The sequence below is a fragment of the Lissotriton helveticus genome, chromosome 12, assembly GCF_964261635.1.
Source record: "Lissotriton helveticus chromosome 12, aLisHel1.1, whole genome shotgun sequence".
Classification (NCBI taxonomy): Eukaryota; Metazoa; Chordata; class Amphibia; order Caudata; family Salamandridae; genus Lissotriton; species Lissotriton helveticus.
Window position 1 is genome coordinate 83,782,208 of NC_136073.1, and position 14,457 is coordinate 83,796,664.

The 14,457-nt window shown below is 40.1% G+C and overlaps 1 protein-coding gene across 4 annotated transcripts in view; it reads left to right on the forward strand.

Moving 5' to 3' along the window:
* LOC144798569 (vomeronasal type-2 receptor 26-like) overlaps window positions 1-14,457 on the forward strand; it is a 607,526-nt gene that overhangs the window by 554,385 nt on the left and 38,684 nt on the right. For all 4 annotated transcript variants that reach the window (XM_078669515.1, XM_078669516.1, XM_078669519.1 and 1 more), the window contains one exon: window positions 7,397-7,688. In XM_078669515.1, the coding sequence (XP_078525641.1) occupies window positions 7,431-7,688 (258 nt within the window). In that variant the 5' untranslated portion in view covers window positions 7,397-7,430. The remainder of the gene's footprint in view (window positions 1-7,396; window positions 7,689-14,457) is intronic.

Here is a 14,457-nt window from a genome sequence, read left to right on the forward strand (position 1 = left end):
AATACCGGATAAGCCAGATATTTAATTTCAAACCAGCTGAGCTCTGGCCATTAGCGTATCTTCCCATACCAATAGACATGGAGTTTGATCCTCGTAAACCTTGTTTTGGTAATCCAGACAGTCCTGAAACATCCTCTGAATGGTCATTGGTGCTGCCACACGGTCAAACTTTTTTTTGCCTTGCTCTCTACACTTGACCTAAGCCCAGGAAATTGAAACCAAGCAATTGCCGAGGTTGGGTCCAATTCTTTGCTGACGTTCTTATTGCTGGTGTTGGCTGCTATGAGAGAACAGCACTGCCCTCTCTGTCAGTTGAAGGCGGCTCACCAGAGCCTCTACCTGGGACTCTAATTTTCTAGCCTTACTTCTTCCAGGTCTCTTACCTGATCACCAATACACATCTTGTATTGTAAAACATCCACTTCTGAAAAAGGAATGAAAGTGGCCAGTATTTATTTGCACTGTGGCTCAAGTATTGAGTATAATAATAATAATAATAATAATAATAATAATAATAATCAACATTTGTAAAGCGCACAATCACCCGTAAGGGTCTCTAGGCGCTGGGGGCAGTCGGGATGATTAAGCACGCTATTGCCCAGAGTCACATGGTGCTGGGCTAATCACGGTTCGATCCCTGGCACCGGCGGCAGAATAGCCCAGCACCATGTGACTCTGGGCAATATCTTGCTTAATCTTCCTGATGGCCCCCAGCGCCTAGAGACCCTTACGGGTGATTGTGCGCTTTACAAATGTGGATTATTATTATTATTATTATACTCAATACTTGAGCCACAGTGCAAATAAATGAACTCTTTAAGAAAAAGTCATGCATGTGAATGTTCACACCTGCGAACCTTTGTAACACAATTTTTAACTGGCCCTGTAGTGGATCCAGCTATGGGATAACTTTCCTCATCTTACTGTCTTCCATGCTGACTTCCTACATTTAAAAGGAAGTAGCATCTGTGTCAGGCATTTGACTAGGCCCCATTTGTCCACCTCCATGGTCATGCTTTTCCCACTTGCATCCCCTCCTCTTTGAATAACATAGTCATTGAATGGTTTGAACTGCTCAAACAGGCATTGCAACATGCACTAGGTCGAGCACCAATGTATTGACACCTCCTGTATGGCGGCTTTAGCTGGTACTCTAGTAGCACGCTGAATGAGCCTCAACGGCTTCAGGGCTGTAAAAACATAGATGAAATGAGTGCAGATCAATTAGCAGGTGGTTAGCATGTTGCTGACTATGCGGTTTTTGTTTAGAAAGTCCTGAGCAATCAGGTTGATGCAATGTACCAAACACAGGACCCTGAAATAGCCACCATCAGCGTAGGCCATACCTTTATTACTGCCATTGTCTGTGGCAACAAATCCAATACTGAGACCTCTGGGTCACTCAAACACCTTGCTGTTAAATTCTTCCAAGATGTTTGCATCTGTGTGGGATTTCTCCATCCATGGTGAACATGGTTATTGTTGCATGCTGTAGAAACACCATTAAAGGTTTCTTCAGCACAGAGACCTGTAGATAGCTGTTGCTATCCCCCACAAAAGAGATTCAGTGTGCAGTGAAACACGTGTAATCAGTTGCTTGAAAACTGGTCCACATGTCAGTCATATGGTGGGTAGTGTGAACAGCACTCTGCCGCTAAGCTTGTCCAACCAATTGTGGGACATCATGATGGAGTGCTGCAACAGCAACTCTGGCAAAATAGGTCCATCTGGGAACCTTTTATTTTGGGCAGATGTTTGCCACATATTCTAAAAATCCCACGTTTTCAACAAAATTAAAATGATGAGGTCCAACATTTTAGCCAGCTTTCCATTGCACAACCTTGTAATTCGTGATTGGTTCGTAAGGGTTCTCCTGCCTAAACATGTCCAAAATAGAAGCCTGGATTTTTTTTTCTGGTGCCACTGACGTATGCAACTTCCTGAGAGAACCATGATGCGGCAGACTCAATGTGCGTCCTGGGGCACTCACTGTATGCAGTTGTGTCACTCCCGTGTCTTGAGCCATTTCAAGGTTGCTGATGCAGGTGATACTGGCACACTGCTGGGGGCTGGTCTGCTTTGTTTAAAGCTGTTGCCCTCTTCTTCCTCATCACCTCCCACCATGATCAGAGCAGTTTTCCTCTCTCATCACCACCTGCAGAATTTTTGTTAAGGAACTCCTCCCTGGGGATTATGTTGTTTTTTCTTCTGGGTTGTTTTGCCTTCAGTACCATACCTTCACAAACAGTTATGCGACAAATGAACCCTACTGAAATGTTATCCTCCTGCTTGCTAATCATAAAGAAGTCCCAAAATGGGAGGAGACATTTTTTAGTGGGCCACTGATGCCGTTACCAATACCCGAAGTATTGGAGGCAGGTGGGTGTGTTGGCAATTGCCTCTCTGCAGTGTGTATTTCTACTGCAGGCTCCAGCGGGAACCCTACAAATATGGAAGCTGGCAGTTGTGGTGGTACCAGAGCCGCATCCCTCGGACCAGGTTGAATAGTAGGGGTAAAGTCGGTGTTCTCTGAGCCTCCTTCCATGACAATGACTGGCTCATCTACCTCATCCCCTTTTCTAATTGTAAGGCTGCCAGGAACTTTCCTTTTTCCTGTCTCTCGTTGTGGGTCTCAAACTCGCCCAGGGTTCAATTTGTGTTCAAATCATCAACATGAGGCTCAGAGAAGATGGAGCATACCCTTTTTTTCTTTCTGGAGATCAGGAAGTCAATGGTTCAAGAAGAGGTAAATCTTGCGCAGCAGGAAGCTCAATCTCTTGTTCTTCTTCTACTTCAGGAAGATCTACTCTTGCTGTCTGCAGCTCCTGTTGTCTACTTTGTTCAATTTCCTGCAATGATTGGGTACAAGTTTACAGCTGAGGCAAACTCATTTCAGAATCACTGCTTGTCACCATGATTGCAGTGGCTGCCTCACTGAGAGACAAGATCTTGGGCTCAGGTTTGGGTGGTGGCATCATTGATGTGGGAGTGCTGCTCCCTGCTTGCATCCCAGAGAATGCTGCGGCAGGCACACAAACTGTCTTGAAAATGGACGAGGGTGGCAAGCCATTGGTGGCAATCTGCTTCTTCTCCTCCTCACTTGCTACTTTCTTGGTGGAACTTTCCTTTGAGGCCATCTTCAAGCCCTGTCAGTTGCACTTAGCTGCACAGGTAAAAGATAGAAGACTCATGTACTGGTGTGCAGCTGTGTGCCTATGCCAGGAAGGTGGTCCAGGGGAAAATGAGCTATGACAATCCTTAAAAAATGAATGCTGGTGTGTAGCAAGCACCAATGGCATGCATTGAGTGGAGGGAAAATGTAATCTGAAATAAAAAAATAAAAATAAACCATTTTAATATTTTCAAAATTATTTTTAAAAAAATGGTAAAAACATAAATACATTTAAAAAAACTATTGCTGGTGACTTGGGAACTATTAGAAACCCATTGGGAGGCAAGAAGTTGCAGGGGAAGAATGGAAAAAAATGCATATTATATTAAACATGTTTCATATATACATACACTACAATGATCCTCAAGCATATTAAACTGATAAAAGAGAAAAGTAAAATCATGAAGAAAAACAAAAGGCATAGCCTTTGCCTATCAATCTCCATAGAAAATGGGTTTGAAAAAAGAATTTACACACTGGCTGGCTGCACACAATGGCCACTGATGACATGGTAAACTGACAACAACAAGCTATGAGGTTTTGACACACCAAAGAACACATGCAGGTTTATACCAAAAGCACACTAGCTGGCTACACAAAATGGCCAATGGCGACATGGTCAAACAACAAGAAGCAAATAGGCATGGACAACAAAGAACACATGCATTCTAATGGCAAAAATACACTTGCTGGCTACACAAAATTGCCACCAGCCACATGGTCAAACAACAAGCAAGGAGGCATGGACAACAAAGAACACATGCAGGCCTTTGGCAAAAGCACACTGGCTGGCTGCACAAAATGGCCTCCAGTCACATGGTCAACCAACACCAAGCAAGGAGGTATGGACAAAACAAAGAACTATTGCAGGCCTATGGCAAAAGCGTACTGGCTGGCTACATCAAAGGCCATCGGCCACATGGTCAAAAATCAGCAAGCAAGGAGGCATGGACAACAAAGAACACATGCAAGCCTATGGCAAAAGCACACTGGCTGGCTACACAAAATGCCCACTGGCCACATGCCCAAACAACAACTACAAGCAAGGAGGCATGGACGACAAAGAGCACATGCAAGCCTATGGCAAAAGCACAATGGCTGGCTACACCAAATGGCCACCGGCCATATGGTCAAACAAAATGCAAAGAGACAAGGACAACAAAGAACACATGTAGGCCTATGGCAAAAGCACATTGCCTAACTGCACATAATTACCACCAGCCTCATAGTCAACCAACAACAACAAGCAAAGAGGCATGAAAACAAAAAGAAGACATGCAGGCCTATGGCAAAAGCGCACTGGCTGGGTACGCAAATTGGCCACCACCTCATGGCCTAATAACCACAACAAGCAAAGAGACATGGACAACAAAGAACACATGCAGGCCTACGGCAAAAGCACAATGGCTGACTGAACATAATGACCACTGGCCACATGGTCAAACAACAGTAGCAAGCAAGGGGGCATGGACAACAAAACAATCTTGTAGAATATGCCAAAACACACTGGCTAACTACACAAAATGGCCACATGGCCAAACAACAACAACAAGCAAGTAGGCATGGACAACAAAGAACACATGCAAAAGCACACTGGCTGGGTACAAAGAATGGCACTGGCCACATGGTCAAACAGCAATTTCATGCAAGGAGGCACAGACACAAGGAAGAACACATGCAGGCCTACAGCAAAAGCACCCTGGCTAGCTACACAAAATAGTCACAAGCCACATTGTCAAACAACAACCAAGGAAGCATAGTCAACAAAGAACACATGCAGGCCTACAGACACTGACTACACAGAACAAATACAAATGATGGCCTATGGCAAACACACACACACTGGCCATACAAAGGAGACATGGTGACAGTAAAGAAAACATTACCATTCATTCAGCAAAGCCAAAAAACGAAAATTAAGTGAGCTATAAACATTTAACAGCAGCACACATCCTCTCAAGGCATCAAATATTACCCCACCAAAATACACTTTTTTTGCAGAAAAAAAACCATGAAATGATAAAAAAAATGGAAAACCCACATTTGTGTAATTTAATCCAATGCCATCCCTGGCCTAAATGATGTTTTGAAACAACATATACCACAGAAACAGTTGCGTCTTGCACCCAATGACCAGTTCTAGCTGGGTGGCCCATGGGCAGACTAAGGCACGTGGTAAAATAAAATAAATGAATGGTGCAAATTTAACAAACATTGAGAGAATTTACTTAAGTGTGCAACCTTTCCCCTTACAAATGATAATAAATTAAATGCAAAAGAATATCTGGGCCCCTACTGAAAGTCCAGGCCACCCACCACAACCACCATCAAATATAAAAATCAAAAAAAGTAGAAATAAATACTGGTGCGTGCCCTCGATCAAACAAAAAACACCCTCATACAAATGTTTTGAGCATACTTGTGATATCAAGAAGTGTGGCTCAGGGGTTAGAGGCAGCAGACCCGGAAGCTGAGATCGGTCCTGGACCAGGGTTCAATTCCCCGCCTCGGTGGGGTCTTGGGCTAAAAATTCCACGGACTCGATAATTCTCGCCCTGGTGCCTCCTCGACTCTGCGACTCTGGGCAATAGCTTGCTTAATCTCTACAATGGCCCCTCGCGGCGGGATGCCTGACTTTCACCTTGTGGATACCCTGCTATCTCACAGGGGAATACCAGGAAGGGTTCCCTAAGCAAGCGCCAGGAAACCCACTGCGGGTAGCTGTGCGCTATATAAGCTCAACTACATTTACATTTACACACACATAAAAAACCAAATGGTATATATGCAGCAGGATTTGCATTGCTTGATTCACAAATGTAATCTTACACTTTTATGTAAGTGTAATACTTTTAGGTATTCACTAAAGTAAACTTAGACAAACAGTCTAACTGTACCACTTTTTGGTATTCACAAATTTAAGTTACTAGTAGTAAAGTTATTTTTTTTTGTGAATACCTAAAAGTAGTGAAGTTAGATTGTTGGTGTAAGGAGTAGCATGCTGCAAAGGAAGAGGAAGTTGTAGACTTTGGGGCAACTTCCTTCTTTTTGTAAAAAGTTATATTAAAAAAATGCTTTTTGTACAAAAAACATCCTGAATGGTCTGTTGCAGGGGCATATTCACTTGAAAGTTTCGTTTTGAGTAGATTTAGCTGTTCCTTGAGTAAAGAATCTGCTCGAGAAGCAGATGCAACCTCTCCCTCTCACCCTCATCACAAAAATGGTGCCGGACAGCTCCGTTGTGACCAAGAGCCACACTAGTGGCTGACAAATCTTGGGTATCCTCTCTAGCAGTTGGCAAATATCGTCACACTCACCAGCGCATGCTAAAAAAAGTCTATTGCTCACATTCTAATGAAATTAATTCAACCAAATGCCGGAAGACGGTGTTTAGCTGGAACTCTGTGTTACATGCGTAGCGCCGAGTTCCCAAATTCCGGCAACTCCATGAGTGGAATTATATTTCCCACCAGGTTTACAGGTTTATTAAATATTGTGTACAGCTCAAAGGCATTGCATGCAGCATGTGACTAGAAAAGATGTGCATTGTAAATTCCCTGATTCAGTGTAGGTATGGAGTACGTACTGCAAGTATCCAAGTGTTATACTCAAAAGTGATGCAATGACACATATGTCACAATTATGTATTTAAATAAGGTGGAGGAATTAAAGGTAAACCTCATGGCCCACAATTAGAAAAACAAGAAAATAATTCATTAAAAGTTAAAAAGTGACATCCAAATCTCATAGCTGGAAAAAGCAAGTTTTTTTTAGGAAAATAGTCTTCATGTGTAAAAGCGGACTATTAAATCGCATACCCAGAAATCAACAACCACAATGTTATTCTCTGATAACATGTATAAAACAAAAGTAGCTGACTGGACCATACAGAATTCCAGTCTTACCAAATTTAATGAGATACATCTATGTAGGATCCCTCATTGGCACGTTGCTGATGCTTACATATAAAATGATTTAAAAACTGCAGATCATTGTTTCTGGGCAAGTTATGCTCCATTAATAAATTAATTTTCAGAACTTTCATATTTCGATCCTGCATTTCCAGGAAACAGATGCTCCTACTCAGCCCTCAGTAGTTCAATTTACTCTTATATATTCAGTGTTATAAAACCAGGCCACACCAGTGAAGCCAGAGAATGTTATCCCACTGCTTGTATAATGCTCATAGCAAAATATTTCTAAAATATTTTTCTTTTATTCAAGGTTTGGGTTTCAAAATTACCAGTGCATTCAAGCTATGGTGTTTGCCATTGAAGAAATAAACAAGAATCCAATCCTTTTGCCCAATATCACACTTGGATTCCAGATCTTTGACTCCTGTACCATCCTCCAGAGGGCCCTGAAGGGTGCCTTGTGGATCCTCACAAGACAAGATGAACCAGTTCCAAACTACCGCTGCCAGAGAGGTTTGCCACATGCTGCTATTATAGGGGATGCTGGCTCCACGCGTTCGATTGCTCTTGCAAGGATTCTAGGTCTCTACAGATATCCGCAGGTAAGATATTGCAAAACTCACTTCCGTGCAATTAATGATCAGTAGTATAACATGTCGATTCACTGGATCTGTGTACACTTGAACTTTACCAGAATCTTGTCTAATAAGCAGACACAGAAAAGGAGAACATTTTAATCAATAAGGTCTATTAAACACAACAGTAGAATGTCAGGCAATAGTGTGATTCCAAATTGACCAGTATAATGTGATGTTAAATTAACTGAAAATGCCACTATCACCACACTAAACCCATTAACAATCCTATAATCCCACTATAAAACATTGCTATCCCCTCCCTAAACTCAACAACAATCCCACCCACAACAGCACACCATCCTCCTCCCTAACACCAACAAATCCCACCCATTACAAAGCATAACTACAAGATACACTTATACAAAGAGCTGCTCTTTCACAAAATACCCACCAACCCCCTACCAAGAAGATTCCCTGATTGAAGAGGAGATATTGAGTCCTAATTTGTACAACAATATTTGGGATTGTTAGGAACTGAGGCAGTAGTAGCCACAGCAGCAGTCAGTGCTGACTGAAGTCTGACACTGATTGAAGGTTTTCTTCAATACTGCTTGAAAGGCACACTAGTTTTCTCCATTTTTTAAAGTGGCAGCCACTTTACAGAGCACGCCTTGGCCTGTCACCTTGTTTCTGTCTTTGTGCCAGGCCCCATTTGGGGGCCACTGGCCAGTCAGTGGCTACTGGACCACATACATTGGGACTGGGGTAGTTTGCCTCTACTGTGCCAGAGTCCTTCCTACTATGGCTCTGCAACATTGGACCGAGTGTAACCCCTGCAGCACTTGAATCTCAGTAGTGATGGCTAGCACTCAGAGACTTCTCTGGGAGGTTGGTGTGGGGTCACCGCAGGCTCAGAACTCAACAACGCATCCAGCAGCTCCATAAAATAATTGTCCAGCCAAGCGTTTCTTTTTAGAAAAGAAAAGTACTATGCATAATCTATTCTAAATTAAGTCATAATACTAAAGAAATCACAGAGAGATCTCTGATACCCGATGTATGAGTGGGAGTCCAAAATGCTTCAAGGTGCCCCCCTAGGCACTCTGCCCTCCTCCCCTTCATGGATAATCTAGGGCACAGTGGCATATTTACTAGTGCAGATGCAGCTCTCCTTGTGGGACCCCTTCACGTTTGTGAATGCCTTACCACTACCTTTCAGTAATCTGTAAAATATACATTTTTTGAGATTGGACTTCGGTCACAACAACTTAATGCATACCAAAATGCTTCCCCATCTAGAAGGGATGCCCTTAACATGTCCCTCCCATATACTGAATCAGTATTTAGTCGTGAACTCTAATTGCGATTCAGTAACGGGTTACCCAATCGCAACATGGGTTTCATACATAATCAAAAGCCTTTTTGGGTTGTAAACAGCCTGCTTCTGCAAATATGATCTTTTACAAAAAAGGCCTCATTAATCTGGCCCCAGTTCTCTTTCTGGATTGAAACAGCCAAATAGACTATTACTTACTCCTCTGGGTGGCAGGGGACCATAGTATGTTGTCCATTTACAAATTGGCTCAGTGGAGTTCTGCTGGGCTGCAGTTGGATCATGCAGCAGAAACATCTTGGCAGGAATATGCAGGACACTTGGCAAGACCCGGGAGACAGTGGTGGGAGGGGCTGGCCTCTTAGGGTGGCCTCCTTCTGGCAGTGTCATCAGCAGACTAGCCCATGGTTTGAGTGGGACCACTTCCTCTGTGTTGGTATATCACAATGGCAGTCACACAGAGCCTCCTTGGAATGCAACAATCTTGCATTCCTCGGATCACTGAAAAAATATCGATGTCAAGAATATCGAATTACAAAAATATCGAGGAAAAAATACAGAATACCAAAATATCGACCTCCTATCTCCAAACAGGTAAGTACAAAAATATTGAATCAAAAATATCGATGTAAAAAATATAGTTAGTCAAAATATCGAACTTTTTAAAATGCTTTAAATTAATTACAAATTTGTGAAATAATAAATATTATTAACTTAAACATACTTAAAATACTTAAATACCCTTCCAAATAATAAATAATTAATGTAAGTAAAAAAAAATACAAATTGATTTGTTAATATATATAAGTAAACTGCCGGAGTGCTGCTTCCATCTTATCGTATGATAAGGTTCCTGTGAGCGTCATATATATATATATATATATATATATATATATATATATATATATCCACACTTTGGTTCACTGGTCCCCGGCCATTGAGCGCTCCTCGCGGGTGCAGACACCTACGGCGGAACCACGACGTTTAATAACGTCACTCTCTCCCTCCAGTTAGAAAGGATAAATGGGCGCTCTCCCTTTGAATTGCCACAATTTCATTTATTTTAAAGTTGCTTTAAGGCAAAAGAAAGCATTCGATCAACGCGTTTCGATGCTGCAAGCATCTTGGTCACGATCAACTTCCTGCATTTTTTCTAACCCATTTAAAGCATTCAAATGACTGTTACATCATTTCATCTTTACATTCGCTGGGCATTGTGGTTATTGTAGTTTTTCATATTTTTGTTATATATACATATATTTTTTATAAAGTTTTTTTCTTTTTATATAAAATTAGTCTTTTTGACAGTTTAGTTTTCAGTTCATCAGGAGAATAATAACACCTTATTTTCCCAAAATTGTTCGTTCAACATGGGGTTTTCATTTTCCATTCCATGCTTATTTCCCTCCAGTGGGATTAGTTCCCTTTATGTCTTTGTCATTCCATTGCCATTTTTTATCCCTCTAGTGGGATCAATTTTTCTCATGTCTTTGACAAAAAGGATTTTTTCAAATAAATCTCTACGTCCAGTTTCTGATTTATCATTCTCTCTATTCATGTCTCTGTCAAGTGTCTTTGTTCTTCCTGTTTATCCGAGATGAATATACAGCTCCTCCGATTGGTTAAGGCCCCACGGGTTTAGGGTTCTGAAATTTATGATATGGCGTGACTCTTTCTGTCTAAGAGTTTTTTCTCTGTCACCTCCACGTATGTGTTTGGGTATTGTTTCAATGCCGAAGAATTTTAGTTTGAGCCAGTCTCCATTGTGTGCCTGTTCCATGTGCTTAGCGACAGCGTTCGCTCGATCTTTGTGCGTGGTTGCTCTCGCATGCTCCATGATGCGTTTTTTAGCTCCCCCTTCGTGCTTCCCACATACATCAGTGGGCACGGACATTCAATTCCGTAGATTGTGAATTCTGTCTTGCATGTTATTAATTGACGTATTTGCCACGTCTTGTTATTTGGCATTTTCACCTCTTTGGTTTGTTTTGCAATTTGGCACATTTTGCATCCGTGACATTTGATGAAACCAGTGGTTTTCAACCAATCCTTTTTATTGTCCTTTTGCATTTTGCAATGACTATGGATTAATTGGTCTCTCAAATTGGGTGCTCTCCGGTACGTTACCGTTGGATGGCTTCCAACTATTTTGCCAACTGTGTCATCCAAATGCAATATTTTCCAGTTTTTTCTCAAGATGTCTACAAATATTTTACTGCCTTCTGTAAAATCCGTAATTAGTCTGATCGGTTCTTGTTCATCTTTGTTTTTAGTATGTTTGTGGCAATTCAAGGGGAGTGCGCCCATTTATCCTTTCTAACTGGAGGGAGAGAGTGACGATATATATATATATATATATATATATATATATATATATATATATATATATATATATATAAACGTAATATTAATAAACAAATTACAATATTTTTACCGTAGGATAGCGAAAAGGGTAAAATTTACTATTACCACTCCAGTGAGTGCAACAGTAGGGAAAGCGTTGGATAGCGTAGGGGTAAAAAATATTATTCCCACTCCAGAGAGTGCAACAGTAGTGAAAGGGTTGGATAGCGTAGGGGTAAAAATTACTATTCCCACTCCAGAGAGTGCAACAGTAGGGAAAGCGTTGGATAGCGTAGGGGTAAAACTTACTATTCCCACTCCAGAGAGTGCAACAGTAGGGAAAGTAAATACTTCATATATAAATAAAAATAAATTAAATATTAATCCCAATTACAAATTAATTAAAAGTAATAACAATGTTATATAATATAATAATTAATCAATTAAAATTACAAATAAAAATTAGTTATTAAAAATTATTACCTATTAATACAAATTAGTTACCAATTAACAATTAATTCATTAACAATGAAAAAATAATTACAAATTAATATAAAAAACAGTAAATAAATTAAAATATTTAATTAATTACAATTAAATTACTTCCAACCCTATTCCCCTATAAACCCACAACCCGCTACAGAAAATAAATTAATAAAATTAACATAATTATCAATTAATCAATCAATTAAAATTAATCACCAATTATATTTTAATTAATTAACAATTAATTAACAATGAATTCAAAATAAATACCCATAAATAAATAAAAAATTGAATTAATTATAAATAAATTACTTCCCACCCTATTCCCCTATAAACCCACAACCCGCTATAAAATTATATTACGCAAAAATTAAATACCATAAAATTAATTACTTAACATAATTATAAAAAAAACTACACTTTTCACACAAATACTAACATAAAAAATAACTTTAACAAATTGGATATTATTAAAAAATTGAAATGAACTTACTTACCTCAAATTCGATATTTTTGTTGTCTATATTCTGTCCATTCTATATTTTTGTTGTCTATATTCTGTCCATTCGATATTTTGTCCATTCTATATTTTGAATTCGATATTACTGCTATTCTATTCGATATTTTTGTAGTCTATATTCTGTCCATTCGATATTGTGTCCATTCTATATTTTTTATTCGATATTAATGCAAATCGATATTAAAAACTCGATATTTTGAGTGTATACCTTATCAGACATGTAGATCTCTAGAGCCATGATAGCCAGGCAGTGCTTTGGCACAGAATACTTCAAGGCAGTGGCTTTGTACTTAGAAGCTGCCTAGTCTATGTGGAAGATCTTTGATCGGGGCCAGGATAGCTACTCAAACTGTTTGGTCAGGTACCCTAGGGTGGATTTCAGACTTCACCTTCAGTGATGGCAGGGACCACCAGGTCATAGATGTGGCCTAACGGCTAGAGCAGTTAATCTCAAAGCTGGGGAACCAAGTTCGTGTCTCAGTAGGGATTTCAACATCATGTGATTCTGGTCATATCACTTAATCTCCCTGTCCCTAACAAAATTAATTTGCCCCATCTGTAATGCAACTGGTGCTCATGTAAAGTGCTCAGATACCTTTGGGTTCAGTTTGCTCAGTGTAAAACAAAAAAAATAAAAAAGTATGGGCACACAGTGGGTGTCAGGTGGAAACGTCAATCCCAGCTTCATACAGGCAGACAGGTTGGGTGTGCCTGGCATGTGCTTATTGAGACAATAGGGATGACAGTGTAGACTGCTCAGGCATGCTTCAGACTTGCAGCAATTTCTTGAAGGAGTTCAGGCTGTGGGTCTCTGGTGGACAGACCACATTGCCAGCGTCAATCACTTTTTGTACACACCAAGAGTCAGCTTTTCCTGCGGGGTTAGATCCCTCCTTCTCCCTCTTTCAGGCAGTACTCTTTAAGCTTTTAGAACAAGACAGAGAGCTCCTCCTCCAAATCAGATTCCAGTTGATGTTCCCTCACCTCTGGAAAGCTGGCTTTTAGACAAACACCATTCAGGCAGACACCAGCTGTGCATTGGTATTTTGGGTACTCTGAGCAGCAACTCCCTCTTTGGTCAGAGAAAACGTAGAACTGGAACAGTAGGTGGTTCAAACACTTTCATTCTTATACATGGTTGGTAGATGTGATGGGAATTATCAGTCAGCCCTTTTTTTTCATACATATCCTTTTTAGGCTATTATCCATACTCAGATGTTGTCTTGAGGGATGCTCTTCACAGGGCTGTCTCAAGGCTGGATTACAATGTGTTTGTGGTTGCTAAACTTAAGGCTTAACTAATTATTTTCAAGTTGCTTTATCAGGGATTTATTTGGAATGATGTTTTCTGTGAGATAAGGTCATCTGTGTTTTTTAAATAATTAATTTGATTCACAATGGATTGTGTGTTTTATGCTGTTTATGACCGATCTCTGTCCTGACTATGAGAGTTCAGACTACCTTTTTTTCTTATAGGTGGGCAAAGTATTTCTCTCTTTCAACTCAGCTGTATTCTCCTATATGTGTGGGTTAATTTGACTCTCTTTTTTTGGACACAGTGCTCTCTAAGTTTCTCGAGAGTGGCATACCCATGCTCTTTTGTGCTGTTTAAGTCCCTTTGTGTACCGTAAGGGTTTAGGTGTTTTTTTATGGGCTGTGTTTCTTTTATCCTCTGGTTGAAATTACATCTACTTCAAATTACTGCTACTTCTCCACTGCTACTTCTCCAATATTTGGATTAATTCTGATCAGATCATCTAGAGAGCTGATCAACCACTATTTCACATTTACCAGCTCTTTGTTCTAGTCCTAGACTTCTTTCTGAGAAAACATACATTACAATGTGAAGTACAGTACAGTAATAATTGAACCATGTTTGTGATATTTTTAATATTTGTGTTCCTGTGTGTATTTTTGTGATGTGGTTATCCTGTTGGGGGACATACTCAACTTATATATATGATTGTTTTGCCCATCATTTCACCATTGTTTATGTGGCTGATTATTTTGAACATTAAGAAATAGAAGATCTTTAAATTGTGGAAAATCACTCTTCCAATAATCGACTAACATTTTGTAAAACTGTTTTAACTGGCTCCTTCAGTTATGGA